The sequence below is a fragment of the Lipomyces tetrasporus genome, assembly GCF_029532465.1.
Source record: "Lipomyces tetrasporus strain NRRL Y-64009 chromosome Unknown POJ06scaffold_2, whole genome shotgun sequence".
In the NCBI taxonomy this organism is placed as follows: Eukaryota; Fungi; Ascomycota; class Lipomycetes; order Lipomycetales; family Lipomycetaceae; genus Lipomyces; species Lipomyces tetrasporus.
The window spans coordinates 2418393-2445859 of NW_026611597.1; the positions used below are offsets into that span (position 1 = coordinate 2418393).

A 27467-nucleotide genomic window follows, 5' to 3' on the forward strand; every position below is an offset into this window, starting at 1 on the left:
CGAATCTGTAACTCGCTACTCACCTAGATATTTTTAACCTAATTCAAGGACTTTTATCAGGCACCGTACGTAACGGAGATCATAAATACGGAGTAAAGTCGATTTCGACATGCCAAAGGCAGTCCGGCTTGGTCGACGTGTCGCAGATCTGCGACTCACCCCTTCTGTCTGAAATGTCTTGTTGAGAATTTTCGCCGGGAAAATGCTGTCATTTGGAAGACACGTTCACCGCGGCCGTTGTCGATGGGAAAATCTCAGGAACGGTGTTGATGGCCGCCGCCAAGACCGCCTCTTCAGAGTATTCCAAAGAATTTGGCTCTAGACGGGACGGTGGAGGCCCTCAAGATTTACGCGTTGACGGTCTTTGCCCGCTCCACGAAGTTGATTACCAGAAATAGCAAACCTATAAAGACGTCACAATTGCTCCGCTAAGAACAAGATGCAAGATCGTCAGTCATAGATCTGGCGGCTATTTCTTACCACAGCCAGATCGTTTCAGTCCATTCCTTATTGCACTCTATCTGTGTCCCACAGCATCAGTGAATCTCGATTTCGCTGTATGACGGCTCCCGTTGCCAGTAACACCCCGCACATGGTCGGAATTTAAGGAAATAAGCACCGCTTCGATACCCTGAATATCCTGCTCACCGGCGGGACACAGATCTGCAATTGTGAGGCCCACCGTGCAACAGCATTTACCCATCCTCAACTACATTCTATTGACCGATTAGCGCCCCCAAGCAAAACACGCCATATTTCACTTACAAAGATTGTGGGCGGTAGAACAGTTCCAGTAAGCGGATCGCGCCTATATATCTCCATAAATGCCGCATCTAGTTTTCCAAACCAGTCATGCCCATTGTAGTGATACGGTCCAAACGCGAAAAAAAACCCCTCAAAATCTTAGATATTAAGCAAATCGAATATACCAACTATACAATCTTGTGTGGAATAAGGTTGTAGTCTAGATCGCAGTTGTTTCACATTACGGCATTCAGATTACGGCAGTTTGTTTCAGATTACGGCAGTTGTTTCAGATTACGGCAGGTGGAGGCCGAATGCAGTGTGGCGATCCACTCCACTGATTTATTCAAATGGAATGATGGATGGAAGACGTCCATTTCCATCCATTCCATTTGCCTGCTGTTACGTAATCCATCCATCCATTTAAAATAGGCGTGGAATGGATGAATGGACGAATGGACAGGATTTTAGGGGTTCGGGTTTTGAAGGCAGGGGCTACCCCTGGGACGCGCTCCAGCACGCGTCTACGTAGTACTTCTTGTATCTTTACGAGTAAACAATCTTACTGTAAGGCATCAATATGGCAGAAACATACAAATCTGACAGCGAGACGACTGAAAATGCGCCTTCAGTTACCTTAAAGTTAGATGAGACGTCTGTTTATTATGCTGCTGTTGCCCTTCATCCTGCGTATCGATGGCCATACTTCGAGAATTGGTGGGCCAGTGAAACTTCGTGGATTGATAAAGCAAAGAAACTCGTTCAGGAATTATGGGACTCAGAATACAGGCATCTTAGCATCTCTTCTGTACACAGCTTGCCGTTAGATGTCAAACGCCGGAAGGTCTTCCATATGAAATTTAACAAAAATCGTGAAGAAAGTCGCCAGACACCACTGCTTTCTCAACAGGTGTACCCTACAATAGACGAGTACGAGGAGTGGCAACGTTTGCACCTGGACTCGGACCAGGATGTTGTTGATCCGTTATCATATTGGCACGAGAAACGAAGCCTTTATCCCCGGTTAGCTCGAATGGCCCTTGACGTTCTCTCCGTTCCACCCATGAGCGCAGATGTCGAGAGATTGTTCTCCTCTTGCGGTGGAATGTTAGACCCTTCGCGCAATCGTCTGGAGGCCAATACAATAGGTATTGTGCAGATTCTGCGCTCTTGGCAAAAGGCTAGTCTTATTCAAAGTAACGACCACCTTCTACGGATGCCAGAGTCGCATGAGAGGTCGCTGAAGGAATAGAAGGAGTTGACGGGTGGTCAGGAGGGAGGAGAGTGGGTTTCAACGGGCTAACGAGGTTATCGAGGTGTAGATACTAGGTAGTGAGCTTGAATGTATCCATTCCTCCATTCCACTGTCCATCCACTCCACTGATACCCTCCGTGGATCCATTCCATTGCGAAATTGCCCCTTAGCGTCCACTTCCATTCCACGGAACCCCTCCGTGGAATGGATGGAATGGATCGCCACACTGGCCGAATGTTGTCAAGGGCTAGATGATTATTGGATAAGGTATAAAATGGCTGCATGTATCTATAGTCAAATAGAAGATAACGCCAACAATCCTTCTGCCCCAATTACAACAAATCTAACCCCACCGAATCCGATCAAAACACGACGAAAAAATACTCAATTTATCTCCGACTCAGAGAGAGATAAATAGCATAATATTTATATGCACTGTAAGTTTCCGCAATGATATTCAGACAATCAATCCAATGCACAATTTAAAATAAGCTCTGCAATATTCTGGGCTCAACAGCTGGAAATTTCGAACCATCAATGCAGTCATGCCCCCGTCAACAACATACACAGAGCCCGTAAAAAAGAAGCTTCCTCACTCAGTAAAAAGGCGATTACACTAGCAACCTCCTTCGAATCCGCGAGGCGAGGAATGGGGGTCGAACGACAGTGTTATGGATACCGTCATTTCCCAACTGGACTAGGTTCTGGAGCATAGGTGTGTCAATATTTCCTCTACAGATGTGTTAGCGCATTTCCAGTATCTCTATAAGTCAGAAAACCTACGGGATTGCAACATTAACGCGAATACCCGCTTGTCCCATTTCCTTTGCCGCAGATTACGTTAATCCAATGACACCGTGCTTTGCAGCGCTATAGGCGCTGAATTTTGCCAACCCTTGAAGTCCGGTAAAGGATGCAACATTGACAATGCTTCCTCCCCTAGCCATGTGCCTCATTTCCTCTCTCATACAATACATGGTGCCTGTGAGGTTCCGAATTATGCGGTCCCAGTCATAATCATTTTGGTTGATCACCCTGCTGTCGTAGGCTGAACATTTGCTCGCAGATCCAGCGACATTGGCGGCACCATCGAGAAGACCAAACTTTTCCACAGTCGCTTTCAACCATGCTTGGACAGAAGACGGATCAGATACGTCACAGGAAGAGGACCAAAAATTAATAGCCCTCTCTGCCGCAGCAAGGTTTTCTCTAGAAATATCGCCAATCAAACCTTTGCACCTCGAGGTATGAGAAGCTCAGCGACAGCAAAGCTGATCCCGCTAGCACCCCCCGGTGATTGCAAACACAAGGTCCTTCACATTTCCAGTTGTTATGGGAAGTTGAGAAAGTGATTGAAACAGTATTTATGGTCTACTGGAAAAGGGTTAGGGTGTACGTGGTATTATGAATTTATGATACAGCCAGTCAGAGAATCACGGATAAGTATAAAGCAGTGTGCATTAGTGCGTAAGCAGAGAAGTTTGTCTGTACTCCATCGCGACTTATTTCGCTCTATGCATTAGAGGCGGGGAACAGAAGAAGCTATCGCGAGTCTGGGACCAAGTAAGCAAAGTTTGCACGCGCGTGGAGCTCCTCGGTCTTGGCGGCAACTACGATTGGCAAGCCTCACCCTCTTCAGCAAAGGTGGCGCTGCAGCTGAAGCATACGGTATTCTCAATTTGGCATGGGCAGCGGGCAATTTGATCTGTCCATATCTGGCTGTAGGGGTGGGTACGATTTGCGAGCAACTCGTAACTCGTAATCGTATAGTCTATACGATTACTATACGATTGGCTGTAAAAGTTTACGATTAACTATACGAGCAATCACCCGAGTCGCTCGCAAAAAATCGTATAGTCAGGCACGTGACCTAAGGCTTAATAAGGTTTAAAAGAAGAATGAAGTACAAATGCCTAATTACATGTCCGATTCCTTCGCGTACTGATCTGCCAGTAATGTGAGTGTCCTCATAGTCCCCGATTCCAACGAGTTCCTCCTAATTCCTAGTAGATCTCTACCTTGACTGAATAGCCTCTCAACCGCAACCTCAGAGGCCGGGATTGCGAGGTAGTCTCTTGCTGCAGCTGCCATCTGTGGGTACTCCTCTTTATGAGCTCTCCACCACCGCAACAGCCATCCTTCCTCAGTAGATGCTACATCTACTGTCTCTTCAGCAAAGTACCTCTCGATATCTGACCGCAAAGCTCTTCGTTGGATTTTCGAGAGCATACGAGACTCTAACGTCGGCTTCTCAGCTCTTTTAGTCGGTTGAATACTCTCTGGCACCGTAAGTGGATATTCTCTATGCAGCTTTTCTTTCATCGCTTCCACTATATATTTCGCGGCTTCCTCATCTTTCAGTTCGGCTTTTAATAGTTCGGCTTTAAACCTAGGGTCCAAGATCAATGCTATATAATAAGCATCCTGTTCATCAAGAAAGGCGTAGTACTTATGATACTTTTTCAATTCCTGTGCCACTGCAAGCGCAATCTCCTCGTTCAGGTCGGCGAATTCTCCTTGTCGAGCGCTCGCACTGTCCAACAAATCCTGTAGTTCATAGTACATGCCAATACTTAGGCTAATCGAGAGCCCTTTGAAGATACCAGGTTGGTAAATTCGTCAAACTTTTCTAGGACTGTGGCAATCTGTTCAAGTTGCTCCCAATCTGATGCTGTAAAGGGAGGCAACAGGCGGACGGCGTTTAAGTAACATCGGATTTGCTCTTTTGCAGCTATTCCACCTTGAAGCATGCGGTAGGTAGAATTCCATCTAGTATCGACATCGTACTCTATGTACTTGTCGTTCAATCCATTAACTGAGCAAAGGTTCTTCCAACCCTCTCGACGTTGTGGACTTCTAAGAATCCACAGACTCAGGATTCGAAGCCTTGACAGCGCAGAGTGGGGCCCGATTGGCTTACCATCACGTATTTGGTTGTTTATGTTTCCACACTTCAAAGCTTTAAGGATATCTTTCACGATGAGGTTAAGCACGTGAGCCAAGCAGCTAATAAAGCTCTCGTGGCCTTGAAATCGCACGTCGTCGGCTTCTTCTGTCAGCTTGAGGCTAAGACTCTCAACAAAGGTGCGATTGTTACTCGCATTATCTGCAGTTATAGTGATCAACTTTTTCGTGAGCCCGAGCTCTTTCAACATACTGTACACCATCTCTGCCATGTTCTCGCCAGTATGCACACCAATTACCTCTCCAAACTCTAAAACCCTTTCTCTATATTCGAATTCCCCGGTCAACCAATGCGCAACTACTCCAAGAATTGCAATGTGATTCTGGCTAGTCCAGACATCGAGGGAAAGGGCAATTGTATGACAAGTTTTATCTAGTTCTTCCTTCAACCTTGCACGGCACGCCTCGAACTCTATATCGATTCTCTGTCGTAATGTCTTGCGAGTGGTAAATGGCATCTCCACACCTGGAATATCTTTGAAGATTTGCAAAAAAGCGGTAGGCTCAATGACAGTAAATGGCTGTCTGGTAAGCACGACCCAACGAATAAGATTCCTCTCTAACAATTCTGTGACGTTTACGGTCTGTTTTTGGTTCCACATTGTCATGATCGTTGGCTGATTAGTATTCTTGGTATCATTGCTTACACCCAAACCATGAGCTCTATGTAAATGATAGGACATGTTAGTTGTAGATGTCGATCTAGCAGAGTCCTTGATAGACCAATTCCGACAGTGCTTGCAAGTTATCAGCTGATCGTTCCTAAGCTTTTTGGATCGCTTAGGCTTCCACTGTTGGCTTAGAGTTGTAACTTCAAACTGCTCCCAGAGCCAGTGATTCGCAGTCCCACGTGTAGGTTGAGAAAAAATCACATCGTCCGTGATGACTGGTGAGATCCCTTGCGCTTCCTCAGTCAAGTTCCTCGACAATGGTCGATCGACAATCTGGCTAATAGAATCCTCCGGCCCTAGCTCAAAGGAGCTCTCAATTGGTGACTGTAGGCCGCTGGCGAGCGAGACGTTCTCCATCGGCTCCTCTCCTTCGTACCCATCATTCAATAGCACGTAATCTATAGCCAGCTGGCGACGAGAAGGTGTAGAAGGCTCCATGTCGAAGGCGCCAATGCAGTAATGAATAGTAACTTCCTCTAATTGTTGATAATATTTCAGAGGATAAGAGGAAAAAAGTGGTTCCCGGCAGGGGTTATAACCCTACCTTCCTAATTAGGAAGACGATTACTATACGATTACTATACGATTTCAAACTATACTATACGATTACTTTACGACTAAAACTTAATTTTTGCGATTAACTTTACGAATAATCTCAAAAGTTGACGGTACCGTAATCGTACCCACCCCTATCTGGCTGGATATATCAGACAGGCTGCCGGATGGAGTACGGTGACATGGGTGCTTGCTGTTGTCGTCGGAGTGACGGCGATCCCTATTTTCCTGAACCTGGGCGCCCACCCTCATGTACAGGTTCCGGAAAACACGACAAGGCCAAAAAACAACTGTTGCGCTGGTTTTCATTAAATGCGGACAGTCATTTTCGGGCTCCTGTGAATTTGTTCGCCTAACATTTTGTAATATTTGTCGTTGTTTTATGCACTCCATTCGGGCACGAAACAATCCTTTCGTAGAGGTGGACACGAATACAATTTTCTCTAACGTACATGTATAACGAGCGGCGCATCCAAACGAGCGGCGCACTTACCCACACCCACGTTATAAAACATCGCGACAATTCCACCAAAACGCTTAAAATCAATTGAAACTAGTCGGAATCCTCTTCCTCAGTCGTCTCTATTACAATCTGACAGGCGCGCGCGTTGTGTCCGGTCTCGCCGCAGTTGCCACAGCGCCGCGCGCGCGTTTCTTCCCTTGGCTTCAGACCACTACTTGCCTGTTTTTTCCTGCTTAACCTGTTGCGCAATGTCCCTTTCGTCTTGTAAATCTTGTGCTTCCTGTTGACTAAGTGATCCTCCTTGCTGTAGACGTGTTTTTTTAGCCCTCCGGCGTTTGCTAAGCTCCTCCATTCCTTGCCGAAGGATCTGGTTCTCTGCCCTCAACAATGCCAATTGGTGCATCATTTTCGACGTACCCTTGGCAAACTGGTCAACAGCTTCGTAGATTGAGGTTGGGGAGCTATTTTGATGACGGGCAATTCGATTTTTAATGAAAGTAGTCTGCGATGAGGCTTCGGTTGGGTTGTTAGGTGTCTGGGAAACCAAAGGTGGGGGGGGGGGGGGGGGGGGGGGGTACTAGGGCGGGATTTTGGAGGCGTTGGCGATTTTAACTTGAGATCGAGCATAGAAATCACACTCTCGGGGTCGAATGGAATAAGTCCAGCACCTCGGAAACCTCCTTGGATGTTTTTTTCCGTCATTGCAGCGAAAAACGCAACGCGGAAGGTAGGAAAGAAGTCGTCCTTGGTAATGTGGGTGATGTGAGCCAGCATCATATCCTCAATTTGCCGACCATATGCCTTCTTTAGCGGGCTAGAACACCCAACATCGAGTGGCTGGAGCATGAGAGAGGAATGAGGAGGCATACAGAGGGTGATGATGTTGTGTTCCTTGCAGTATTCCTCGAACTCATCCGAGTGGTGGCTCTCGTGGCCGTCGAGGATTAACAGAAGATAACTACCCACAGTTCGGGGCTTGGTATGCTTCTCAAAATGCCGAATCCAATCCATGCATTTCTCATTCGTCGTCCAGCCGTTCTCAGTAACAGCGATTACTCAGTCGGGTGTGGAAATCCGCTGTTTTGATACCAAGACGCGAGGCGGTTTTTCCCTGCAACAATGACGAACGGCGGCACCGTCCAGCCCTGGTAATTGACGCCCTGGATTACCGTACGTTCCCGATTGCCAGGCTGTACCTTTTTTGCCTTTGCACGCCCGTCTGAGCTTGTCACAACCGTTGCGGTCGAGATTACGCCCATCATATACCCCGTCTCGTCGAAGTTATAGATATCCGTATCCAGGATGACATTCTTCGCGATCATATTGCGTACAAGCTCAAACCAGGTACGAATAATCACTGGATCTTCGCATTTGGCCCTCTGGTAGTCGTACTTTCGCTGGAAACGCGTCCGGAGCTCTGGGCGGCGCTTGACGAAGTTCGAAGCCCAACGCGTCGCGACGCTTGGCGCGTCGCGTGTCGCGAGAAGCCGATTTGCTATATCTCCCACAATAGACAGCCGAGGAGGAAATCCTTTGGCAGCTAAGTCGAGGATGTATTGAACAAGGACTGATTCTTCTAGGTCGGTCAATTTCCGCAAATTGGCTGGAACATCGCGTCGTGGTTGTCGGCCGGCACGTCGGTGACGTAGGGTCGTTTCACTAATACCATATATCTTTGCTGCAGTCCTAACGCTTAGTATTTCGGACCTTTGGAGTGCTTCGATGGCAAGGATGATCTTGCTTTCATTAGAAGAAGATTCAATGTTTTGATGTGGAGGGAAAAAGGGTCAAGTGTGCAGGGGGTGCGTCGCGTGGACAGTGCGCCGCTCGTTTGGATGCGCCGCTCGTTATACATTTACGTTATTCGCATTCGCATATTCGCAGGGCTTCAGAAACCCAAACCCTGACGAACACGGCCCCTGGTTCTATAGCATCAAACTAACATGTATTTTAATCAAAACCTCACCACCTGTATAGCGAAGTGAGAGCTAGAGACTATATCGCGATTTAGGGCTGTGTCGGATGCGGATATCCGTCTAATTTGACCGTATCCGCCATCCGCCATCCGCCATCGCGAGTTTGGCGGATTTACATCCGTCATCCGTCATCCGCCATTACAATTTTGTCGGATCCTCATCCGCCGTCTTGTCGAATAAATCCGCCTTCCTATCCGCCTTGATCGGATAAATCTAAAATGATTACACTAGCCTAATTAGGTTAGAGGATTTTTTTGATAATTTAGCGCCAAACGTTACCTGGAAATCAAAATTTCACCCGTTTTCGTTGATACGACTCTCCCACCTTAAGTAAATAATAAAATAGTCAGGATTACAAGACAATGTACTTGTCAGCAAACGCGTGCGGCATCGACGATCTGCATTCTGTAAGCGCGTCGACGACAATGTGCAATGTTCTGCCTGAGAATTAATCCATTTTTTTCAAATCTCGAATACAAACCTCGAAATCCATAGCTAACTCATTCGGACATTGCGATATAATATATCCTCGCGGAACTCTAACCGTTTCGAGAATATACACTTCTCAGCTACATTACAGTGAACCTTGGACCTGACCTTAAATACTCCACATCGATCTTTCCTAATTAGGAAATTATCCGCCTTATCCGCCATCCGCCGGCGGATACGGCGGATAAATATCCGCCAATTTGGGACCTGGCGGATATTTATTCGACATCCATATCCGCCAACTTTAAATGCGGCGGATATTTATTCTAGGCGGATAATTTGGCGGATAGAATCCGCCATATCCGCCCATCCGTCACAGCCCTATCGCGATTCCAGCGTCGGAAGTGGCAGTCGAGAGACCGTTCAATAGCGGCAGGGATATGCTGGGCCTTCGTAGATACTCACTAAGTGGGACACTATGAGGAAGCTTGTTTTGTTAAGGGAAATGTACTCCGGCGACGAATGAGAAAGTGCGGGTTTGGTTATTTGTAGCGTTATGCGCTGGGCCCTTTGTGGCGGGTGTGTGCCGGTGTGCCAGTAATATCTGCGAATATTGCGAATAATTGCGAATAATTGTTTTCTATTCGCATTCGCATTCGTAAGCATGCAAGATCCAATTATTCGCATGCGAATTGCGAATATTCGTACGAATGCGAACATATTCGTCATTCGTGTCCACCCCTATCCTTTCGCGTTGTGGGAGTGGGAAGGTGTCTATCACCTACCATGTGCCCCAGAAAACGTAAATTGGAGATATTATTGTTCAGTAAAGTGTTCCTGAAGCAATCCCAATTTTATTCCACTCTATCTGCTTCACAAAGAAATTTATATGCTTCACAAAGAAATTTATATGCTTCACAAAGAAATTTACATGCTTCACAAAGAAATTTATAATACATCTCGATTACTTTGCTAAATTTTAAGGCGTATCGGCGGATATCCGCCGGATATCCATATTGGAGTTTATGGACCATTGGGTAACAGACATATCCGCATCATCCGATATTATTATTGGCAGATCGGTCTTTCCATACTGACTCCGATATATTTCGGAAATTTGTTGTATAGTCGGAATCTAGCTTACTTTGTCGCGGTGTTATCGGATGCAATATGTACCACAGGCGACAAATCACCCCGCCCTGTGACTTCCCAAAATTCTGGGACATGTTTCCGTCACAATACCGCTCGGACATATTTAGCCTTCGCCACCCCCACGTCTGATTTCCGAACACCCTTTGGGGAGTGCCGGAGAGTCAAGATCATATTGAGTTCAGACCATTCCCGTCCACGGATTTAAAGCGCGTCTTAACGGGCGCCACAATTTCGGTGGACAAAAAATAAAATAAAATAAATTTTCGGATTTAGCACTACCGAGTTATTTTGTGAAGCAAGCCTTGTCTAAATAAGCAGTACTTCAGCCAAAGATTGAATTGGATGGAACTGCCGGAGAACTGCTGGAACGTATAAAGATCCCAGGGAAGCCCATGCATAACATAGTATTAATGCTTTCCTTCACATCTGGCCTCCGCAGCAAGAAAGAGTTTTTTTTGAATTTTGAACCACTTCCCATTCAACTACAAGAGCGTAGATTTATAAAAGGAAGCAATCTTCCTTTAGATAAAAAGACAACAATACATTTTCAGAATGAACTATCTTTCAGATGAAGAGCTTTTAGACTACTCCGACTGGGAGGACGTCGCCGCCCCTGCTTAGAACCTTCTTTGATATAACAAGGCATCGCCAGTTGGATTTTGCATTTGGTTGACTGCTGTAATATTTATAGCTGTAATAGATGACATATTTATACCGCAGTGGCTAACCGGCACACCCGCTAGACTTCTCTCATTTCTCATCTTTCAAGATAGAGGAGAAGTCAGTCTCCTGGCAATAGTCGCGGAACGAGGTCATTTTAAGACCAAACTATAATAAGGGTCGTTAACATCGCCTAGTAGCAAAATGAACTGGGTGTCCACCTACCTTTTCAGGTTTTACAACCGCAGGATCTGTGCCTTCGTACCCAAAGTCGAAGGCAAATAGCACGTTCTGACCAAACTCATGGCCAAGACCGCCTGGGAGCAACTCGCAGAAAGCATCGTACGAAAGCTCATCATAGCCACCGTACTTTAGACCTTGGGTCTCGCAGAAAATTCGAAGGTAATCCGACCACGACACGTATTCACCAACGGCAAATAGGTTCACATTGGGCTCGGACTCAGCCACTGCCTTGACGCAGGGACCGAAATCTTTGCGGACGTGTCCAAACGGGATGCCCTTGTTGCCTGCGCCGATGCCTGTCATGCGCCAGGTGCCGTCTGCTGTCTGTACGACGATTATTAGATCTTGTTGCGCCGGAAGTGGCAAATCGAAGCGCTGAGAAACTAAGAATCTCATTCATACCTTCTTCGGGGTTGTCGGAAGTCCCCACTGCCACGGGAGCTGGAAATATATAGGAGCCTGGACCTGCGAGAACTTTCCAGAGAGGGCGGACAGGTTCTGTGCATATACAACGGCCTCTGCCTTGGAGTCCATATGGTACAGTTTGGTATACTTGCCGCCGCTGGAGGTGTTCGCATTGGCCATGGAGCTAAAGATATATCGGAATAGATTAGGGACGGTAGCCGCAGCATCGGCAATATTCTTGCCCTGCTGGAGCTCGACCTCGTAGCAATATTCCACGAGTTCTTGACCAGGCTTCTTCTTCTTGTTGCTCTCGGGGTCTTTGAAGATCGTCCAGAAGTCGGTGACACCGAAAATAATATCGGCGCCCACAAAGGCTCGCTTCAGAGAGGCCACGTCATCGAGGTCGCCTTTAACAATTTCAACACCCTTCGCCGCCCACCCCTTTGCATTATCCGACTCAGGATTGCGGGTCACGCCACGAACCTTCCAACCAGCAGTTTGCAAGTACGTGTCGGCGACAGAGCTCCCCTATAGCGTTCGTGTCAGTAAAATGCGCAACAGTGACACAAAGTAGTTGTATAAAGAGCGAGATTAACATACTTGCACGCCCGTGATGCCAAGAATAACAATTATCTGCGACATATTGATAGGAGTAAATGGCCTTCGTAACGAGTCCGTTTCAGTGAGGAAATAACTTAGATTTTCTTGTGGTTCCAGGGATCACGTTTGCTGTGCTGTCTCAAGACTCGAACATGATGAGGTCCTGTGGCGTGGGCTATTTATACTCTCTATTTGCGGGCGACGGACAAGTTGTCACGAAAGTTAACCAAGTTGCACCCTGCTTCATGATTGGCAATCTGCTGTTCCATTGCCGAACCTAGACGATCCGTTTCGCATGGACCCAAATGCCGTTACGTCTTAGAATCTGACAAACCCAATTTCAACAGCGCGTTTTGAGATTTCTAATCTAGTAAGATGTTCTGTGAGTTTCTAGGATTACTAATTTTATGATGCCTCTCACGTACCTTTCTTTACCTATCAGAAGCTTTTTTTTTTCCGCAGAAGCCAGAGGGCACTCCACTCAACTAAAATGTGATAGCTAAGAATCACGCTAGGCTGTGGATGACAGGATCACCAAAGTCCATATTGGGTTAGTCCACTCGCCCACCCTTTTCCCTTTCGGGAATCTGGTCTCGTCACTCCATTCCCGACGATGATTCCAGTGTTGGTGTGCTTACACGGAGGCTGGGAAGGTCTCGTGGTTGGTAGTACACGAACTGGAACAATTTGTAATCTATAGGAGCCAGGAGAACGCGAAAAGAGTGATGTTATCTATAAAAGCATTCCTCTTGGTTATGTCTAAGTCCTCAAGCAATTGACATCCAATCATCATCAATTTCACATTCCTAAGAATCTTCCATTTCATCTCAACAAGATGTCGTCGACAGATAGTTTATCCCTTTCCAACAAGGTGGCCATTATCACAGGCTCTGGCAAAGAAAACGGTATTGGGGCGGCCATCGCTCTGACTCTCGCTCGATCTGGGGCGCGTGTTACCATTAACTACGTCTCTGACTCCACGGCTCTACGTGCGGCCAAGGTCCTCTCAACGATTGAGTCTGCCGTAGGCAAGGGTAGAGCCATCGCTGTCAAGGCTGATGTGTCAACCGCAGAAGGCAGCAAGAAGATCGTGGAGGAAACGCTCAGTGGCTTTGGTGTTGACCACATCAACATTATCGGTAAGTGTAATACTCTAGCGCCGCTAACCGCCGATGTATCCCGGTATTCTCGTTTAAGAACAAGTTGCTGACAAATCGTCTTTCAAGTGAACTGTGCATCTTTCGTTGCATACGGAACTATCCTCGACAGTAAGGCCGAGGACATAATGAAAACGTTCCAAGTTGCGGTTGTTGGCCCGGTTCTGCTTCTCCAGGCCGCCTATCCCCATATACCACGTGGAGGACGTATCGTCAATATTGGAACCGTTGCGTCCAAATTGGGCTTCGTGCAGATGCCTATTTACGCCGCCGCCAAGGCAGCAATGGACCAGCTGACTTTCACTTTGGCCCGTGAGGTAAGTCTATACCTCTTGTTCCACTTGTTTCCAAACACCATTGAGGCCTACAAAGTCGCCTGGGCTGGAAACCCGCCGGCAGGGCTTGCTAACCTGCGCACAGATTGGTCGCGATGGGAAGAATATCACGGTCAATACCGTTGCCCCAGGGCCCGTGTTGACGGATTCGCTTCCACCAGTGCCTGAGGTTGAGCCGGTGAAGGATTATCTCATCTCGCTGACTAGGGCCGAAGAGAGAGTCGGAACAGTGGAGGATATTGCCGACGCCGTGCTCCTCTTGACTAGTGAGAAGAGCCGCTGGATTACAGGCCAATTCATTTCAGTCAGTGGTGGAATTAACGGAGGTTAAGCACTTGGGATCATCAGAGTTCAGTACCGAAAGGTAGACCATAGCATAGGTCTGCCTAGTCGACTTCGAGGTAGAGCTGTAAATACATTCTGTGCTGAACTTTTGCCATTGCCATCGTTACATCTGTTGAACGTAGTAGCAGAAGGATGGTTGACATTCTCATAGATTCTCTCTATAGATACATGCTGCGGTTTTTGTAGTTTAACTAGGGATTAACCGTAACCCTGATAAGCCCCTGAAACATAATCCGAAACACTTTGCGATCTAGGCTATTCCTTTTCCATAACATGTCCATGTAAGGCAATGATCGTTTTTCTCATTTAACTTCTAGTCACTCTTCTCAGGAGGTTTAGCGAAGGAAATGTACAGAGAGTCATATCTTCCGCTAGCTCATCTGCGAACGGTGACATCAAAATGTCGATCCAGACAACTTCTCTGGCAATCTCAACCACGTCGTACGTTGGATTGTCCATCGCGCGCAGCTCTCTCTGGATTTCGTGTATGTATACTCCTCTTCCGTCACGGTGCTGCAACATGCTAGCGGTGACAAGGGCCCAAATCTTCAATTCAAAGTACCTTTTCCCCAATCGTTTTGCATTCTGAGACACAAAGCGTGCGAGCCTGGCTTGTAACGCAACTTTCTCGCTTGCAAAGAACGCGAACATTTCCTTCAACCTCGACATAAGCATGAGACACACCAGCCGCACCATCTCTCTCGCGATAAGATCTTGGGAGTTAGCCTTAGTCTCGAAATTGTTGGAGAGCCTCGGCATCGACAGTAAGAAGTGGATACAAGGGCCGATCAAGGTGATCGCGTCGATGTCCCTCTTCCAGAACGATGCGGAGTGGCTGTTGGTGTTTATTACATCGGCGATTGAGGAGATCAATCTCAGGGCCTCGCCCGCTGGAGCAAGCTCGGGTGGCATTTGTTCTAACTGGATAAGCAAGGCTTGCAACCTAGATGGAACTCCCCTGAGAGATCTCCTAGGTGTGCCGAGAACATCTGTTGGGAGAGAAAATCGAGGATACGAGTCAAAGACCATGGCGCCAGCTAGATCGTATCTGTGGGGACCAGTCAGGAACCTCTTCCGAAAATCAAAAGAAGAAGTGTGCTCACAGAAGTATTAGAATGGGTATGTGATGTCCGAGGTTGGCAAACCCACCACGTAATTTCGATATAAGGCTCAAACCATCCATGTGGACTCTCCAGCTATCCCAATCGTAGTGTCTCATCTATAAAGGAGGTCATTCAAGAGCTAACAGGTAGAGGTCGGATAGCATACAGTGAGGCAGACATGGGCCAATATGTTGGCAATCGCCCCTTCACTAATGCTCTCCGCGACGCAATTGAGACGACGTCTCAATTGCATAACTGAGGCTGCATAGTGGCTTAGACTTTCCGGGCTCTTAATGGGACTGTTATTGCCATTGATCTTCCTCAAAAAATCGGCAGCATTGCCAAGAGTCACATGGAAGGCTCCAGGGTCGCATAATGCTACCTCTATCCAAACACTCCGGAAAGGTTGATAAGGGGCTGTCTCGGCTGCTATAGAATAAGCGTTAATAGACATAGTGAATAAGGAGCTAGGGCGTAAGTAGGAATCACTTACCAAAATGTATAAGCTCAAGAACACGCATATCTGCCTCGATAGGGAAGCTACCGAGCGTAGCCAGGGTTCGACCTGGTGAAGTGCTATTTATATCTGTGTCGTGCAGCTGAGAGAGCTGGTCGTCATCCACCTCCCGCGAAGAAGTACGGCGGGCTCGTGGAGAGGTCTTTGTGAGTCGTGGGCGCCTCCGTTGTTGGCCTATACCCTTCATAACATGACGACGGATCTCCGTTCGAACCTCCTTTTGTCGGCGGATGTCATCTGGATGAGACATATTTACGAACTTGAGATCCGCCAGGGCCGAAGGTGGTACGGCTATCGATTGTCTTCTCAGCGCCCGTGATCCATCTGAGGAACAGGCAGGGGTAGCCTGTGCTTGCTCTGTCGGTGGCTCGGCATCTGCGCTCTCCCAGTCCATTTCCCTCATTGTTCACTCAAGTGATGGGACGCTTAGAGGCTGGAAGTGGTAGAAATGAGTACGTCAAAAACGGGCTAATCCAGCTGAATGCACAATGTGGCAAGGATCCACTTTCTAATGTTCCGCCTTCAGTGCGGCCCGACAGCTTACTTCAGATCTCAGGCGTCCACGTGACGCCCCTTTAAAGGCGGTGACCGACACGTCCACTATTTCCTCTTAAATGTACCGACTTTTTCCCTAACCCATATGACACAAAACCCTTTTTATACAATTTTCAGTACCTCGTCGTTCCTGCGGAATTGTCTTTTTTGAAGTAAGCTGCTAAGAACTTTGTTTTGATTAAGAGAAACATTGGAACCCTATACGCTATTCCTTTTTGTTGAGTATACGATCCGTACCATTTTTTGTGGACGGTACCCAGCACCAAGTTGCCATAAACTCGAGGATAACGCGCTACAACTCGATATTTACGCGTCAAGAACTAAGCCGTTTGCGATAAATAACTGCTAGTGCATAAGACAATATCATTATGGAACAATTCAGAGTTGAAGAATCCAATGTCGATGTGTTAGCCATCGACCAGTGTTTTACAAACGATTGCAAAGCCAGAAGTTATGTGGATGCTATATCCAACAATTTCGCAGTGAAAAATTAGGGCTGGACACGATACGATATCGCCAACTTGGCGATACAGGGGGAGGGTAATGTGGTGACCAATCAAACACTAGAAGTATAAGTAGAGGTCGTAAACTCCTTTGGACATCACCAATTGACACGACTCTATTGAAGTAGGACATCCAGTTTTAATCGAACTTGGCTATCAAAACTATCCTTATCTCTATATCAGATCCCAATGTCTAACAGATCCCTCCGCAGTCCAGGCACAAGTCACGAGCCGAATAATCTTTCTCCCCGTTTCCGTCGCGAAGTCGACTATTACCTCCTCAATGATGGTAGTGATGAGGAAGCTGTGCCTGAGGATCGACTTCCTAAAGTACCTCGATTAGATTCAGAATCGACGATTGATGGATCTGTCGATAATGTCGCACGCACAGATGTCTTACCTGAAGAATCTGCTTCTCAGGTGAAGCCAGACCTGTTACTGAGTGGCTCTGGGCATCACTATCACAGAACTACCCAATAAGCATGCATTGGCAACAATTCCGTTTCTTCTTTGTCGGTTATTTGATTGTCTTTCGATACGTACATATGGGGACCGTTCCGTTCTTCTTTTCTTCTTTTATTTTCGTTTAATTACGGGTCATTTTTTTCAAGTAATCCGCTGCAAAGTGCCAAAGTGTGTTAAAAAATTTGAGCCAAAGTCTTACTTGGCCGAACCCCGTACAGGAAGGGAGTCACGTGCGCTTTGAGGCGATACGATACGATATTCACCCATTATATCGTATGTCGTATCGCCTTAAGCGATATTATAGGCGATATTATCGCCCAAAACATCGCCAGGAATTTTCCTCTGGCGATATCGTATCGTGGGCGATACGATATGGCAATATCGTCTTGTAGGCCATATCGTGTCCAGCCCTATGAAAAATGGTTGGGTAAAAACAAGACATTTCTACTTGTTCGCAAATGCAGCGATAAGGTACGCAACACATGTAACCTTCCTGCGGTGGTAGGGACACGTGGAGATAATGGTATGACGCGTCACCAAGAGGCCCGAAGCATTCTTTCTCATTGTCCTTGGAGAGTGCGCTTCAAGAAACAGCTTGATAATCTGTGGGTTATCACCGAGTTAATCGATGAACATCAGGGTCACCAACTTGAAGAGATTAATCCTTACGCATATGCGAAAACAGATGCCTTGAACAAAGAGGCCAAGCAGGCGGTCTTGGCACTTGTGAGAGACTCCTCAGCAACACATACGCAGATAGCAGACATGGTGAATGTTACACATGGAACACACCTTCTGACCAGAGATGTGTACAACCGAACATACAACCACAAAGAGGAAACGGAGACATCTTCTGCAGGTACATAGAAACAATACGCAAGGATGGCATGGTCTATCGCGTGAAGATAGCAGCTAGCAATACCCTCGAATCATTGTTTGTGTGCCATCCTGACGATGTTGCGAAAGCACGTGTGTGTGGTCAACTACTTTTGATAGATGCCACGTATATAAGACAAATCGCTTCCGTCTGCCGCTTGTCAATATTGTGACTGTTGGACAACAATCTTCGAACGATCCGTGTAGCACTCTGTTTCATTACCAATGAACAGCCACACTCACACAGATGGGTGTTGGAGCAATCAAGGAATCTAGAACTTACCATTGTCGAAGCTAACAACATATCCATAGAGACCATAGTATTTCCGGACGTCCCGCCTAAGGTAGTCATCACCGATGCCGACGAGGCGTTGATGAAAGCCTCGGCTGAAGTATTCCCGCAAAGTTTCAATCAGATTTGCCGTTGGCATATTCAGCAGAACATTGTAAAACACTGCCGTCGAATGTTCAACAGCATGCCGCATTCATGGCAGCAGTCAAGACAATTGTGATCAGTGACACCGAGAAAGACACTCAGAAAACGTTACAGCAAATTGAAATAGATTTTCCCTCAGAAGCTGTTGATTACTTTAAAACACAGTGGTGGGATGATCGCGAGCGCTGGGTCGAACTTCACGTCAGAAAACATCTCAAATTTGGCATCGGCACAACGTCGCGAGTCGAGGGAAGCCAGGCAGCCCTCAAAGCAGTGCTCACGTCATCATCTGGAACGCTCTTTACTGCAGGCAATAAGATTAACCGTCGAGGCCTCCTCCAAGCCCCAGCAAATAGCATAATCGGCTAGGCCCGAATAGGACAGTACTAGGGACTTGACATCGTTTGACTGCACAGTCAAATTTTTGGCGTTGCACATCGTCGTATTTTCCTGATTGGGACCTGACCCCCCACGACCGGGTCCTGAATAGGGTTTAGTGGCTGCTATGATATCAAAAAAAAAGTGTGGTTAACTAAATTAATTAACTAGAGGGATTCCTTTTTTTTTCATATCATAGCGGCACTTCCTCCGCCTGAAGAGGTCACCCTAACCCTTATCAAACTTGAGTTATGAAACTTCAATTTGACGTTTAGCACCTGTAAAATTTTACTAGATTTTTGAGTTTGAGCAACGCGTGAAGTCAGTAAATCGTAAACAGCGCTCAGCTTAACACCGGGCCCGGCTCAGCTTAGCAACGCGTGAAGTCAGTAAATCGGAAACAACTCCATGGCCAACGCCGTCCAGTCCACCATGCTCACCAATTATCGCCTAGCTCGTCATCGTCACAAACAGAAGAAACTTGGCGACATCTCGAAAATATTGCTTAGATCGCCGTACCTAGCCGGATACGCAAGCCGGCGAAGGACGATACAAAACGCCATCAATGGGTCTGGACGGCAGCGCTGACTCCATTGAATTTGATTGAGTCGGAGGTGTGGCAAGATTTGATATATCTCAGACTTGGAGAATCTGAATTCATAGCGAACTCTGTCATCGTCCATGCCGTCGAGATCAAAACTGACCGCGGCATAGGATATTGCTGGGCGGTTAGGACGATCGGGCTGCTGACTTTCCATCTCAGCGAGCACGTGTTGCAAGTTCTCGCTCTCGACAGAGCTGAACAGGCCGTCTCATACGTTCGGCCATAATTGAGCATCTAGTACTACGACATTCGACGGAAACTAGAGTGGGATGGGCGCAGACTGACGCTGGACCTACTGATGGAGTACGCTGCAGCGGTCGAAGCGAAGAGCGGCTACAATCGTCACACTATAAAGTAAAGGTTTCTTCATTTAACCGACAGCTGATCCGTGAGGGGGGGAGAATAGTTTAACTTACCTTCAATTTCCTCAATTTGCAGTTTCGACAGCCAAATCGCGATTTGCGCCTACGATCGCGCTTCTTTTCGACAGGTGGGGCACTCGAATCCATGATTGATTTGCATGGAAGAAGACGGACGGACCGACAGGTCTTGCCGGCGTAGGAAGCTTGACCGGTCAGGGCCCAATTCGCTGTCAACGTAAAGAGGTCTGCAATTTGGGGTGCCTGGATCCCTAATCTCCGTTCGTTCGCGCTCGATATCGCCGGCCAAGTCCGATCTGGACCCTAACCCTCAACAATCGATTTCAGTTGAGCCACACTTACCTCTACTCGGATTTAGACTCCGATGATTGGTCGACATTGGCTCCATTGATGATGTTTGAAGTCCGCCTGCCGAGTTATATTCCAACTGAGCAGACATGTTGATCCGGACAGGTTTCCCATCTGACCAATTGTCGAGAGTCGATCATATAGCCGCACATGAAGTTTCCCGTAAAGTCCGTGACTACTGCTGACTGCGTGCAAGCGACAGAATATATAAATCGCTAGCAGGTCTACTGCTGAGGGAGCAAGACTACAACTTCTCATTCCAACTCAACCAAGATCCTGACACCGAACGGAAACCCATTTCTCTCTCGTATTTGTTCCTTGACCATTTTCAGCTTCCACTATGCGCGTCTTCGTCACAGGCTCGACAGGTTTCATCGGTTCAGCCGTCGTCAAAGAACTGCTTTCCGCAGGACACAAAGTCCTCGGCCTAACTCGCAGCGACAAGGGAGTCGAGCAGCTGAAGAGCCAAGGCGCCGAGGCCCTGCATGGCACCATCGAGGACCTGGAAGTCCTCAAGAAGGGCGCCTCTGAATGTGACGCCGTCATCCACCTAGCCTTCGTCCACAACTTCGACGACTTCGCGGGCTCCTGCGCCACGGACCGGACCGCCATCACTGCGATGGGCTCCGTCCTGGCTGCCGCCGGCGGCGACCGCGCCCTGGTCATCACCTCGGGCACCATGGTGCTGGCGCGCGGCAAGCTGGGCAACGAGGACAATGGGGCCGACATGACCAACCCGATGTCCGCGGCCCGCGGCGCCTCGGAGCCGGTGTGTCTCGACTTCGCCAAGCAGGGCGTGCGCGCCAGTGTCGTACGCCTGCCGCCCACGACCCATGGCCCTGGATTTTCGGGCTTCATGGGCCCGTTCGTCACCGTCGCACTGCAGAAGGGTGTCTCGGCGTACGTCGGCGAGGGCCAGAACCGCTGGTGCGCCGGCCACCGCGACGACGCAGCTAAGCTGTACCGGCTGGCGGTGGAGAAGGCCAAGCCCGGGTCCATCTTCCATGCGGTGGCCGAGGAGGGTGTGCCGATGAAGGACATCGCGACCGAGGTTGGGAAGCAGTTGAATATTCCCGTTGTCAGCATCCCACCGGAGAAAGTAGGGGATCATTTCGGCTGGTTTCAGTTTGGCGCCATGGCCGACAACGCGGCCTCGAGCGTGAAGACGAGGGAGCGGTTGGGGTGGACTCCTACGGGCGTGACAGTGATCGAAGATGTCCCGCTTATTATCGACATTATGAAATCTCAGGCAGCCTAATACGCAGTGCTGGGAATGTAGACATAGTCCCTTTTGCATAAACAAAGGCCTATGGGAGCAGCTCTAAATTTAACTAGACCTCATTTTGTACAGACGACTGCATTTCCGCAAGTGAAGATCGAGCCAATAGATGACTAACGTGGAGGGCGTAACGCTGTATTTCTAATAAATTGATATTTTACAAAAGGAATCACTAAAGAGCGAAAAGAAAGAGGGAGAAGAGGGAGAAGAGGCGAGTATTACCCTCTCCTAGGAGCGCGCGGAGTTGGAGCGGAGCGAGCCCCCCCGCGTTGTGCCGCGCTTTCCAACCGTTGCGGTGTCGGGTCAGGGTCAGGGTTAGGGTAAGGGTCATACATATGACGCATTGTCAGCCAAGAGTTTTGAAGTGTTGTTTGATGATGGCTGGGATGGAGGACAGGATCGTGGAGGTGGAGTCTAAAAACTCCATATTCAAATTATACTTAGTGTCCATTAAGTAGATATTTGCAGGGGGAGGGCTTAGGAAGGCTCACTAACAAGATAGCTGTACTGCCGGATCACTCTCAAGGAATACCTCGGCTGTTCATGCATCGACGTCAGGCGCCCGAAGCGCACTTCCTCTTTTACTTCTTACTTTAAAGGTCTTGCCCTACCTGATCCTCCTAACAATGTATATAATATCCTTGCCCAGGCCGGGGCTCGAGGCTTCTGCTACCCGGATTTACCCGGCTTTTAGCGCCAGTTAGGAAACTTTTAGTTCGGCCTAACTAAAGTAATGTACAGAGACCCATAGAAACCGGCCGGCAAGCAGTAAGAAAAATAGCGACATCTCTAAATTTCGTTACCCGGCTTTGCCGGGGAAAAAGAACAAACCTCTGGTCCGAGACCAAAATTTCGATATCACTGCGACATCACTCCGCACTCTACAGCAGCCGGCATCAGCCAACACTTATTGAGTGTGTGCAATTGCACATGCAAATCAGACAACAGAAGCTTAATCTCAGCAGATCGTAACAACACGTCCTACTCTACTGCTTACAATACTTCGTTGTACAATTAAGTCGTCTGCAAAAGATTTATCCCCAAACATAGTCAAATTGCAATCCGACGGCAAGTACCAAAAACCTTTCCGTTAAAGATACCAGTGCCAACCCGCTATGATTCAGCGGCAAAAGTCTTTAGTATATGATTACTCACACCATCTCATTTGCAACAGTGATGAGAATCGTTTCGCTTAAATCTTCAGTGGGGCTTCGTTGACGGCACTCTGAGGCCGATCTGTCGCCCCGCACGAAATCAAAGGGTCGTGTATTCGGGATACAAAAAGATGCACTCCTTCAAGTTCCAATCGATCGTTACGCCCGATGGACTGGTTTCTTCGCTGATGGGGCCCGTGGAGGGGAAGCTGGGCGACTGGAAGTTGTGGAGGTTGACAGAAGTGGAAACGAAGATTCGGGACGTGTTGCGAGGGTTACCCGAGGACCACAACGGCCCCTATGTGTATGGCGATCCAGCATATGCCGGTGGCTTTGGGGTAATGGGACTTTTCAAACGTCGCCAAGGAGAGCAGTTGGCGGAGGCTCAGAAACGGTTCAATGCCGAAATGTCACGAGTTAGGATTTCAGTCGAGCAGATTTTTGGGCTGGTACTCCAGCGATGGACGTTTAATGGGTTTAAGTATTCATTGAGGCTCGAATCGTCTCCCGTGGCTGCGTTCTATATGGTGTCTGTATTGCTTACCAATATAAAAAACCTGCTTAGATTGGCGAAATGAAGTTTCGGATGCGTTTGAGTGCAACCCGCCATCCTTAGCTGAGTATCTGCGTTTGGAGGAGGACGTTGAGTGAGCTGGAGGTGGACAGGTGTGTTGGAGTCGGGAGTGGAAGTTGATTTTATGTATGCGAAACTTATTTGTGTTACAAACATGTGTATGAATGTTATTGTCGAAAACTAATTTCCGCGTCTGTCTAACAGAAAGTATAGACTTTACGTTGTCCTTAAGCTCCTGGACGTCGTGCTCGAGCCCTTCGGCCTTTTCGTCTATTTTAGGAGGTCCTCTGTTATCCGGAAGAACAATAGGAGCCGCGATCAATTTATATTAATCCCTCTAGTCCCTCTATTCGAAAGACGGAGGCAATTAAGTTTGGCACATTTCGTGTTGACAAAGCAATCTATGAAGGGCTGACGCAGGGCCGCTCGCTAATCTGGAACGGGGCTAGCTGCAGAGGTCTTCTCCTGATTCCAAATCACGCATTACCTGTTTAGGGTTAGCGCATATGCTGAACCCTTTTTTGGCGCCACCTTTCCATCACCTTTTTCTCAATTAGGAAATCTTGATCGAATAATCATTGCTACAGTGTATTACCATCGTGACCTCCGCCACATTCTCAACGAAGACCAATGTAAACTCCTTGTAGTATAAGAAGGTAGAGGATTTCCATGTCTGCGATTCTACAGACATTCACTTAATCTTCGTTTCCACACTAGATTGCGTGCACCCATTCCGGAATTTTCTCGACAAACCTCCAGCGCTATGACGACAATCCTTCGAAAGATACTCTTGTCCGCTGCTCTATGGTCTCTCCTTGCTAACGGAGCGCCGCATCCCCATGGTGGATGGCACTCAGTCGGGAAAGCGATATATTTCCTCACCAATGATGCAGAGAACGCAGTCGTTGCGGTGCCTATTGGTTCTGACGGTACTCTGTCCTATGGAACAGTTACTGCTACTGGAGGAGCAGGTTCAAGTTCTATCTCTGGCAGCACAATGATGCCTAGCGCACCAGATGCGTTGCTGAGTCAGAATGCGTTGACTATCGTTGGACAGGTAAGCACAAGGTCACCAACGACATTCATGTCGAAGCCTAATAAGTCGTCCTTAGAACCTCTTTGCTGTTAATGCCGGATCCAATACTCTCACCATGATGTCCATCTGCGAATCAGATCCAACAATACTTACTCCAGTCGGTAAATCCGTTTCAGTTCTGGGCGAGTTCCCCAATACGGTCGCTGCTTCTGCGAAGAACAACCTCGTCTGCGTTGGCAGTACAGGAGCGAAAGCGGGAATATCCTGTGCGACCTTTTCACCTGATACGGGCTTGAGCGAGATGGATTTTCTCCGCCCTTTTGACCTCGGCCAAAGTACACCTCCTGTGGGTCCGACGAATACTGTTGCAGAGACCTTCTTTTCAGAAGATGAATCTCTTCTCCTCACGACGGTCAAAGGTGACCCACCTGCTAATAAAACTGGGTTTGTCTCCGTGTTCCCCGTTAACCCGCGTTGTGGCTGCAGTCCATCCAGCTTGTCGGGGATAGAAACTCGCAGCTCACCCCCTGGAACCGCCGTGCTTTTCGGCGCCGAGCCGATCCCGGGCGGATCATCTCTTTTTGTGGTTGATGCTTCGTTTGGTGCTGTTATTTTATCGCTCGATGAAAAGACAAAAAAGGCATCCCTGCTCTCTAAACAGGTCATCGCCGACCAGCAAGCGACATGTTGGGTCACTATCTCTCGAGCCACAGAAAGTGCCTTTGTCACCGACCCCGTCGTGAACCAGATCGTTGAGATGAGTCTCACTGACGCCAAGATCATCTCGACCGTAAATACAACAATGGCGAACGCTGGTCCTGGACCTACCGATCTAAAGGCTGCAGGAAACTTTATTTACGCGCTGTCTCCCGGAAATGGCGCCACGGAGGCCGAAGTCTTGGTTTTGAAAGTGTCTGGCGGACAAGGATCGGCAAAAGTTATGCAGAGTTTCGGACTGAATGCCTTGGGAGTTGGGAAGAGTGCGCAGGGAATGGAAGTTCTTATGTGATATTGGTGATTGGGATTGCCGTGGCATGGATGATCATTATGGATGACTAGAACATTGGCGTAATGTAGTAGCCTGCCTAGTCAGTCGATAAACTAGACCTAATAGAGACATTTAGCAACTGATTTTTTCGTATCTTTTTGTGCACTAAATCCTATTTGGGTATGCGCTGTCACGCATACTTCGCGACCCTGAAGATGATACGTCAAAAAATTTCAAAAATTTCCTATCGATACGAAACTATTTAAGAAATTTCGGTTGCCTTTTAGAGACTAGCAACCTTGCAGCTTAGACCTGGCGCGATGATTCAAGCCTGGCCACATGCAGGCGCGAGACCAACGCGTTCAATATTTATTTTTAATGAAATTTACAGCGTGCTAAATTACGTCAAACCTGAAAATTTCGTAACCTCTGTTCTAGGGTTTGGGTTCCCAATTAGGAAGGGGTCGCCACATAAGATACGAAAAAAAAAACTTGCTAATAATATGTCTCTAATAATATGAAGGTGATGCAACCTGCACTAAACTTTTGTGGCTTTATAGGACGCCACGCTCGTCCCATGGATGGACTGTGCCGCATTTTTATTTCTATTACTTGGGGACCGGGCTCCCGCGGATTAGGGACTCTGTGAGACTGCCGACATTAGGTAAGGGCCACGTAGGCTGGCGCTAAACCACATGGTTAGCTACCCCAAGCTGCATGGCCCAGGCACTACTTAAAGTCATCGTCCTTTCTCTCCTCAATATAATAACCTATCGCTACGAGGCCTCTCGCACTTGCCAATTTCTGCTGTAGATTGACCATCCAGGTCAATGGTTCAATTCGCTTGCATGCACTTCGGTTGGCATCCGAGACTGATTCACAGCGCAGCAAATTGCCGAGTCTGTACACAAACGGGCTCCATGTTCGTTCGTCTGCCATCTGACGTCTACCGCGAAGCTTAAACCGGCTTCGTATTCATCCGTCCTTTACGACACTACATATATTTCTCTCGTGATCTCCGTCCTTCTCGCACTCTCTCTTCTGGACGTCCAGCCACTAGACAGCAAAAATGGTCAACATCAAAGATGTCAGGGTTTCCAATTCCAACCTCAAGGCGAAAAACACCGGGCATGGTCCCCTCTTTGTCATTGGCACAAGTGGAATCGGCAAAGGCACCCTCAGACAATTCGCTAAATGCGCAAACGCCCCTAAAGTTTACATTGTCGACCGCTCCATGACTTCCGCAGCCCCTCTTCTTAGCGAGCTCGAAAGCCTGAATCCCTTGGGGACTTTCATTTTCATCGAAACTGAAATATCTTTGATCAAGAATGTCGACACCGTTTGCGCCGAAATAAAAGGGAAAGAACAAAACCTGGATCTCGTGTTCCTCTCTGCCGGCTATTTGTCCGTGGCAGGAAGACAAGGTAAATCTGAAATTTCCACAGCCACAGAGTGAGATTGCAGACTTTATTAACACTTCCAGAAACCTCCGAAGGAATCGACACTTTCAGCTCCCTCGCCTACTACGGTCGCCTGCGCATAATCGACAACTTTCTCCCCCTCCTAAGCGCGTCCGTCAGTCACCGTGTCATCTCCATTTTCAATGGTGGCAAAGAGAGTACCATCGACCTCCACGACCTCGAACTGCGCAACAGCCACTCTTTCACAAACGCAATTAACTCGGCCACAACCCAAACGACTCTCGCGTTCGAAGAACTCGCGAAGGTTTACCCCATGGTCACTTTCTGCCATGTTCATCCAGGATTTGTTACTACGGGAATACTTGATAGATTAACGGGCACTGTTAAGGGGATCTGGAGGTTGCCGGCGATTCTGGCAAGATGGAATGTGGTTCCTGTAGTGCAACTTTTTGGGAGGTCGATTGACGAGACCGGGGAATGGGGGTTTTTGTTGCAACGAGTGCAAAGTATCCACCAGCGGAGCCGAAGCACCCGCATGAAGTGGGTGTTGCTTTGCCAGACGGCGTGGATGTTGCGAAGAGCTCTGTTGTGAAGGATGGGAAAGGCAATGGTGTGTACAGGATAGACAGCTATGGTGAGAGCGTAGAGAACGAGTGCGACAGGATCTTGGCGGATTACAGGGCGGATCAGGTGGAGAAGAAGGTTTGGGAGGAGACTATGTCGGTGTGGGCCAGAGCGCTTAAAAGGGGAGAGCCTTGGAAGCCGCTAATTCCGCGTTCTCAATTTATCTGTCGCGCAAAACTAGCAGTCCTAGCGTCCACCAGTTCGAAGTTTATTAATATAGATTTTACTTAACAGCTCTGAAGTAGCTCTCACTAAATATTTATATGAATGTG

The 27467-nt window shown here is 47.9% G+C and overlaps 9 protein-coding genes across 9 annotated transcripts; 7 read left to right on the forward strand and 2 right to left on the reverse strand.

Annotated features, from left to right (window-relative positions):
- Positions 1-10823: 10823 nt before the first annotated feature.
- POJ06DRAFT_67721 (uncharacterized protein) lies at positions 10824-12627 on the reverse strand. Its single transcript, XM_056191387.1, has 5 exons — positions 12543-12627; positions 12118-12484; positions 11515-12045; positions 11095-11436; positions 10824-11037 (listed from the first exon to the last, which is right to left on the reverse strand). The coding sequence occupies exons 2-5, from the start codon at positions 12157-12159 to the stop codon at positions 10960-10962; spliced, it is 993 nt and encodes a 330-aa protein (XP_056046807.1). The 5' UTR covers positions 12160-12484; positions 12543-12627; the 3' UTR covers positions 10824-10959.
- A 6-nt stretch (positions 12628-12633) lies between these two features.
- On the forward strand, positions 12634-14060 carry POJ06DRAFT_247381 (uncharacterized protein). The gene is made up of 3 exons (XM_056186894.1): positions 12634-13256; positions 13344-13591; positions 13695-14060. Exons 1-3 carry the CDS (start codon positions 12953-12955, stop codon positions 13938-13940), a joined length of 798 nt encoding a protein of 265 aa, XP_056046808.1. The 5' UTR covers positions 12634-12952; the 3' UTR covers positions 13941-14060.
- Positions 14061-16229, reverse strand: POJ06DRAFT_247383 (uncharacterized protein). Its single transcript, XM_056186895.1, has 4 exons — positions 15551-16229; positions 15224-15486; positions 15058-15173; positions 14061-15002 (listed from the first exon to the last, which is right to left on the reverse strand). Exons 1-4 carry the CDS (start codon positions 15975-15977, stop codon positions 14261-14263), a joined length of 1548 nt encoding a protein of 515 aa, XP_056046809.1. The 5' UTR covers positions 15978-16229; the 3' UTR covers positions 14061-14260.
- A 421-nt stretch (positions 16230-16650) lies between these two features.
- Positions 16651-17505, forward strand: POJ06DRAFT_247386 (uncharacterized protein). Its single transcript, XM_056186896.1, is given in 4 exon segments — positions 16651-17244; positions 17291-17294; positions 17307-17379; positions 17422-17505. The coding sequence occupies 1 exon segment, from the start codon at positions 16822-16824 to the stop codon at positions 17110-17112; it is 291 nt and encodes a 96-aa protein (XP_056046810.1). The 5' UTR covers positions 16651-16821; the 3' UTR covers positions 17113-17244; positions 17291-17294; positions 17307-17379; positions 17422-17505.
- Positions 17291-18177, forward strand: POJ06DRAFT_67784 (uncharacterized protein). The gene has a single exon (XM_056191389.1). The coding sequence runs from the start codon at positions 17470-17472 to the stop codon at positions 17962-17964; it is 495 nt and encodes a 164-aa protein (XP_056046811.1). The 5' UTR covers positions 17291-17469; the 3' UTR covers positions 17965-18177.
- Position 18178: 1 nt separating this feature from the next.
- Positions 18179-18890, forward strand: POJ06DRAFT_67781 (uncharacterized protein). Its single transcript, XM_056191388.1, has one exon. The coding sequence runs from the start codon at positions 18461-18463 to the stop codon at positions 18776-18778; it is 318 nt and encodes a 105-aa protein (XP_056046812.1). The 5' UTR covers positions 18179-18460; the 3' UTR covers positions 18779-18890.
- A 1569-nt stretch (positions 18891-20459) lies between these two features.
- POJ06DRAFT_280381 (uncharacterized protein) lies at positions 20460-21377 on the forward strand (the record flags this gene model as incomplete). Its single annotated transcript, XM_056189873.1, has 1 exon — positions 20460-21377. One exon carries the CDS (start codon positions 20460-20462, stop codon positions 21375-21377), a length of 918 nt encoding a protein of 305 aa, XP_056046813.1.
- A 2661-nt stretch (positions 21378-24038) lies between these two features.
- POJ06DRAFT_247392 (uncharacterized protein) lies at positions 24039-25287 on the forward strand. The gene is made up of 2 exons (XM_056186897.1): positions 24039-24183; positions 24239-25287. Exons 1-2 carry the CDS (start codon positions 24124-24126, stop codon positions 25169-25171), a joined length of 993 nt encoding a protein of 330 aa, XP_056046814.1. The 5' UTR covers positions 24039-24123; the 3' UTR covers positions 25172-25287.
- A 486-nt stretch (positions 25288-25773) lies between these two features.
- POJ06DRAFT_247395 (uncharacterized protein) lies at positions 25774-27432 on the forward strand. Its single transcript, XM_056186898.1, has 2 exons — positions 25774-26574; positions 26634-27432. Exons 1-2 carry the CDS (start codon positions 26220-26222, stop codon positions 27161-27163), a joined length of 885 nt encoding a protein of 294 aa, XP_056046815.1. The 5' UTR covers positions 25774-26219; the 3' UTR covers positions 27164-27432.
- The last annotated feature ends 35 nt before the right edge of the window (positions 27433-27467 follow it).

What these genes read in the sequence shown, in the direction of transcription:
- POJ06DRAFT_247395 (XM_056186898.1), top strand. Translation starts at nt 26,220, where the DNA reads ATGGTCAACATCAAAGATGTCAGGGTTTCCAATTCCAACCTCAAGGCG. An exon ending in GTCCGTGGCAGGAAGACAAG is followed by an intron (nt 26,575 to 26,633) that starts GTAAATCTGAAA and finishes TAACACTTCCAG; the next exon opens with AAACCTCCGAAGGAATCGAC.
- POJ06DRAFT_247383 (XM_056186895.1), bottom strand. Translation starts at nt 15,977, where the DNA reads ATGAGGGAAATGGACTGGGAGAGCGCAGATGCCGAGCCACCGACAGAG. An exon ending in TGGCCCATGTCTGCCTCACT is followed by an intron (nt 15,174 to 15,223) that starts GTATGCTATCCG and finishes CCTCCTTTATAG; the next exon opens with ATGAGACACTACGATTGGGA. An exon ending in ATACCCATTCTAATACTTCT is followed by an intron (nt 15,003 to 15,057) that starts GTGAGCACACTT and finishes TGGTCCCCACAG; the next exon opens with ATACGATCTAGCTGGCGCCA.
- POJ06DRAFT_67784 (XM_056191389.1), top strand. Translation starts at nt 17,470, where the DNA reads ATGGCAATATCGTCTTGTAGGCCATATCGTGTCCAGCCCTATGAAAAA.
- POJ06DRAFT_247392 (XM_056186897.1), top strand. Translation starts at nt 24,124, where the DNA reads ATGATGCCTAGCGCACCAGATGCGTTGCTGAGTCAGAATGCGTTGACT. An exon ending in CGTTGACTATCGTTGGACAG is followed by an intron (nt 24,184 to 24,238) that starts GTAAGCACAAGG and finishes AGTCGTCCTTAG; the next exon opens with AACCTCTTTGCTGTTAATGC.
- POJ06DRAFT_67721 (XM_056191387.1), bottom strand. Translation starts at nt 12,159, where the DNA reads ATGTCGCAGATAATTGTTATTCTTGGCATCACGGGCGTGCAA. An exon ending in TTCCGACAACCCCGAAGAAG is followed by an intron (nt 11,437 to 11,514) that starts GTATGAATGAGA and finishes ATCGTCGTACAG; the next exon opens with ACAGCAGACGGCACCTGGCG. An exon ending in CGGTTGTAAAACCTGAAAAG is followed by an intron (nt 11,038 to 11,094) that starts GTAGGTGGACAC and finishes CCCTTATTATAG; the next exon opens with TTTGGTCTTAAAATGACCTC.
- POJ06DRAFT_247381 (XM_056186894.1), top strand. Translation starts at nt 12,953, where the DNA reads ATGTCGTCGACAGATAGTTTATCCCTTTCCAACAAGGTGGCCATTATC. An exon ending in TGACCACATCAACATTATCG is followed by an intron (nt 13,257 to 13,343) that starts GTAAGTGTAATA and finishes TCGTCTTTCAAG; the next exon opens with TGAACTGTGCATCTTTCGTT. An exon ending in CTTTCACTTTGGCCCGTGAG is followed by an intron (nt 13,592 to 13,694) that starts GTAAGTCTATAC and finishes ACCTGCGCACAG; the next exon opens with ATTGGTCGCGATGGGAAGAA.
- POJ06DRAFT_67781 (XM_056191388.1), top strand. Translation starts at nt 18,461, where the DNA reads ATGGCAGCAGTCAAGACAATTGTGATCAGTGACACCGAGAAAGACACT.
- POJ06DRAFT_247386 (XM_056186896.1), top strand. Translation starts at nt 16,822, where the DNA reads ATGTCTAACAGATCCCTCCGCAGTCCAGGCACAAGTCACGAGCCGAAT.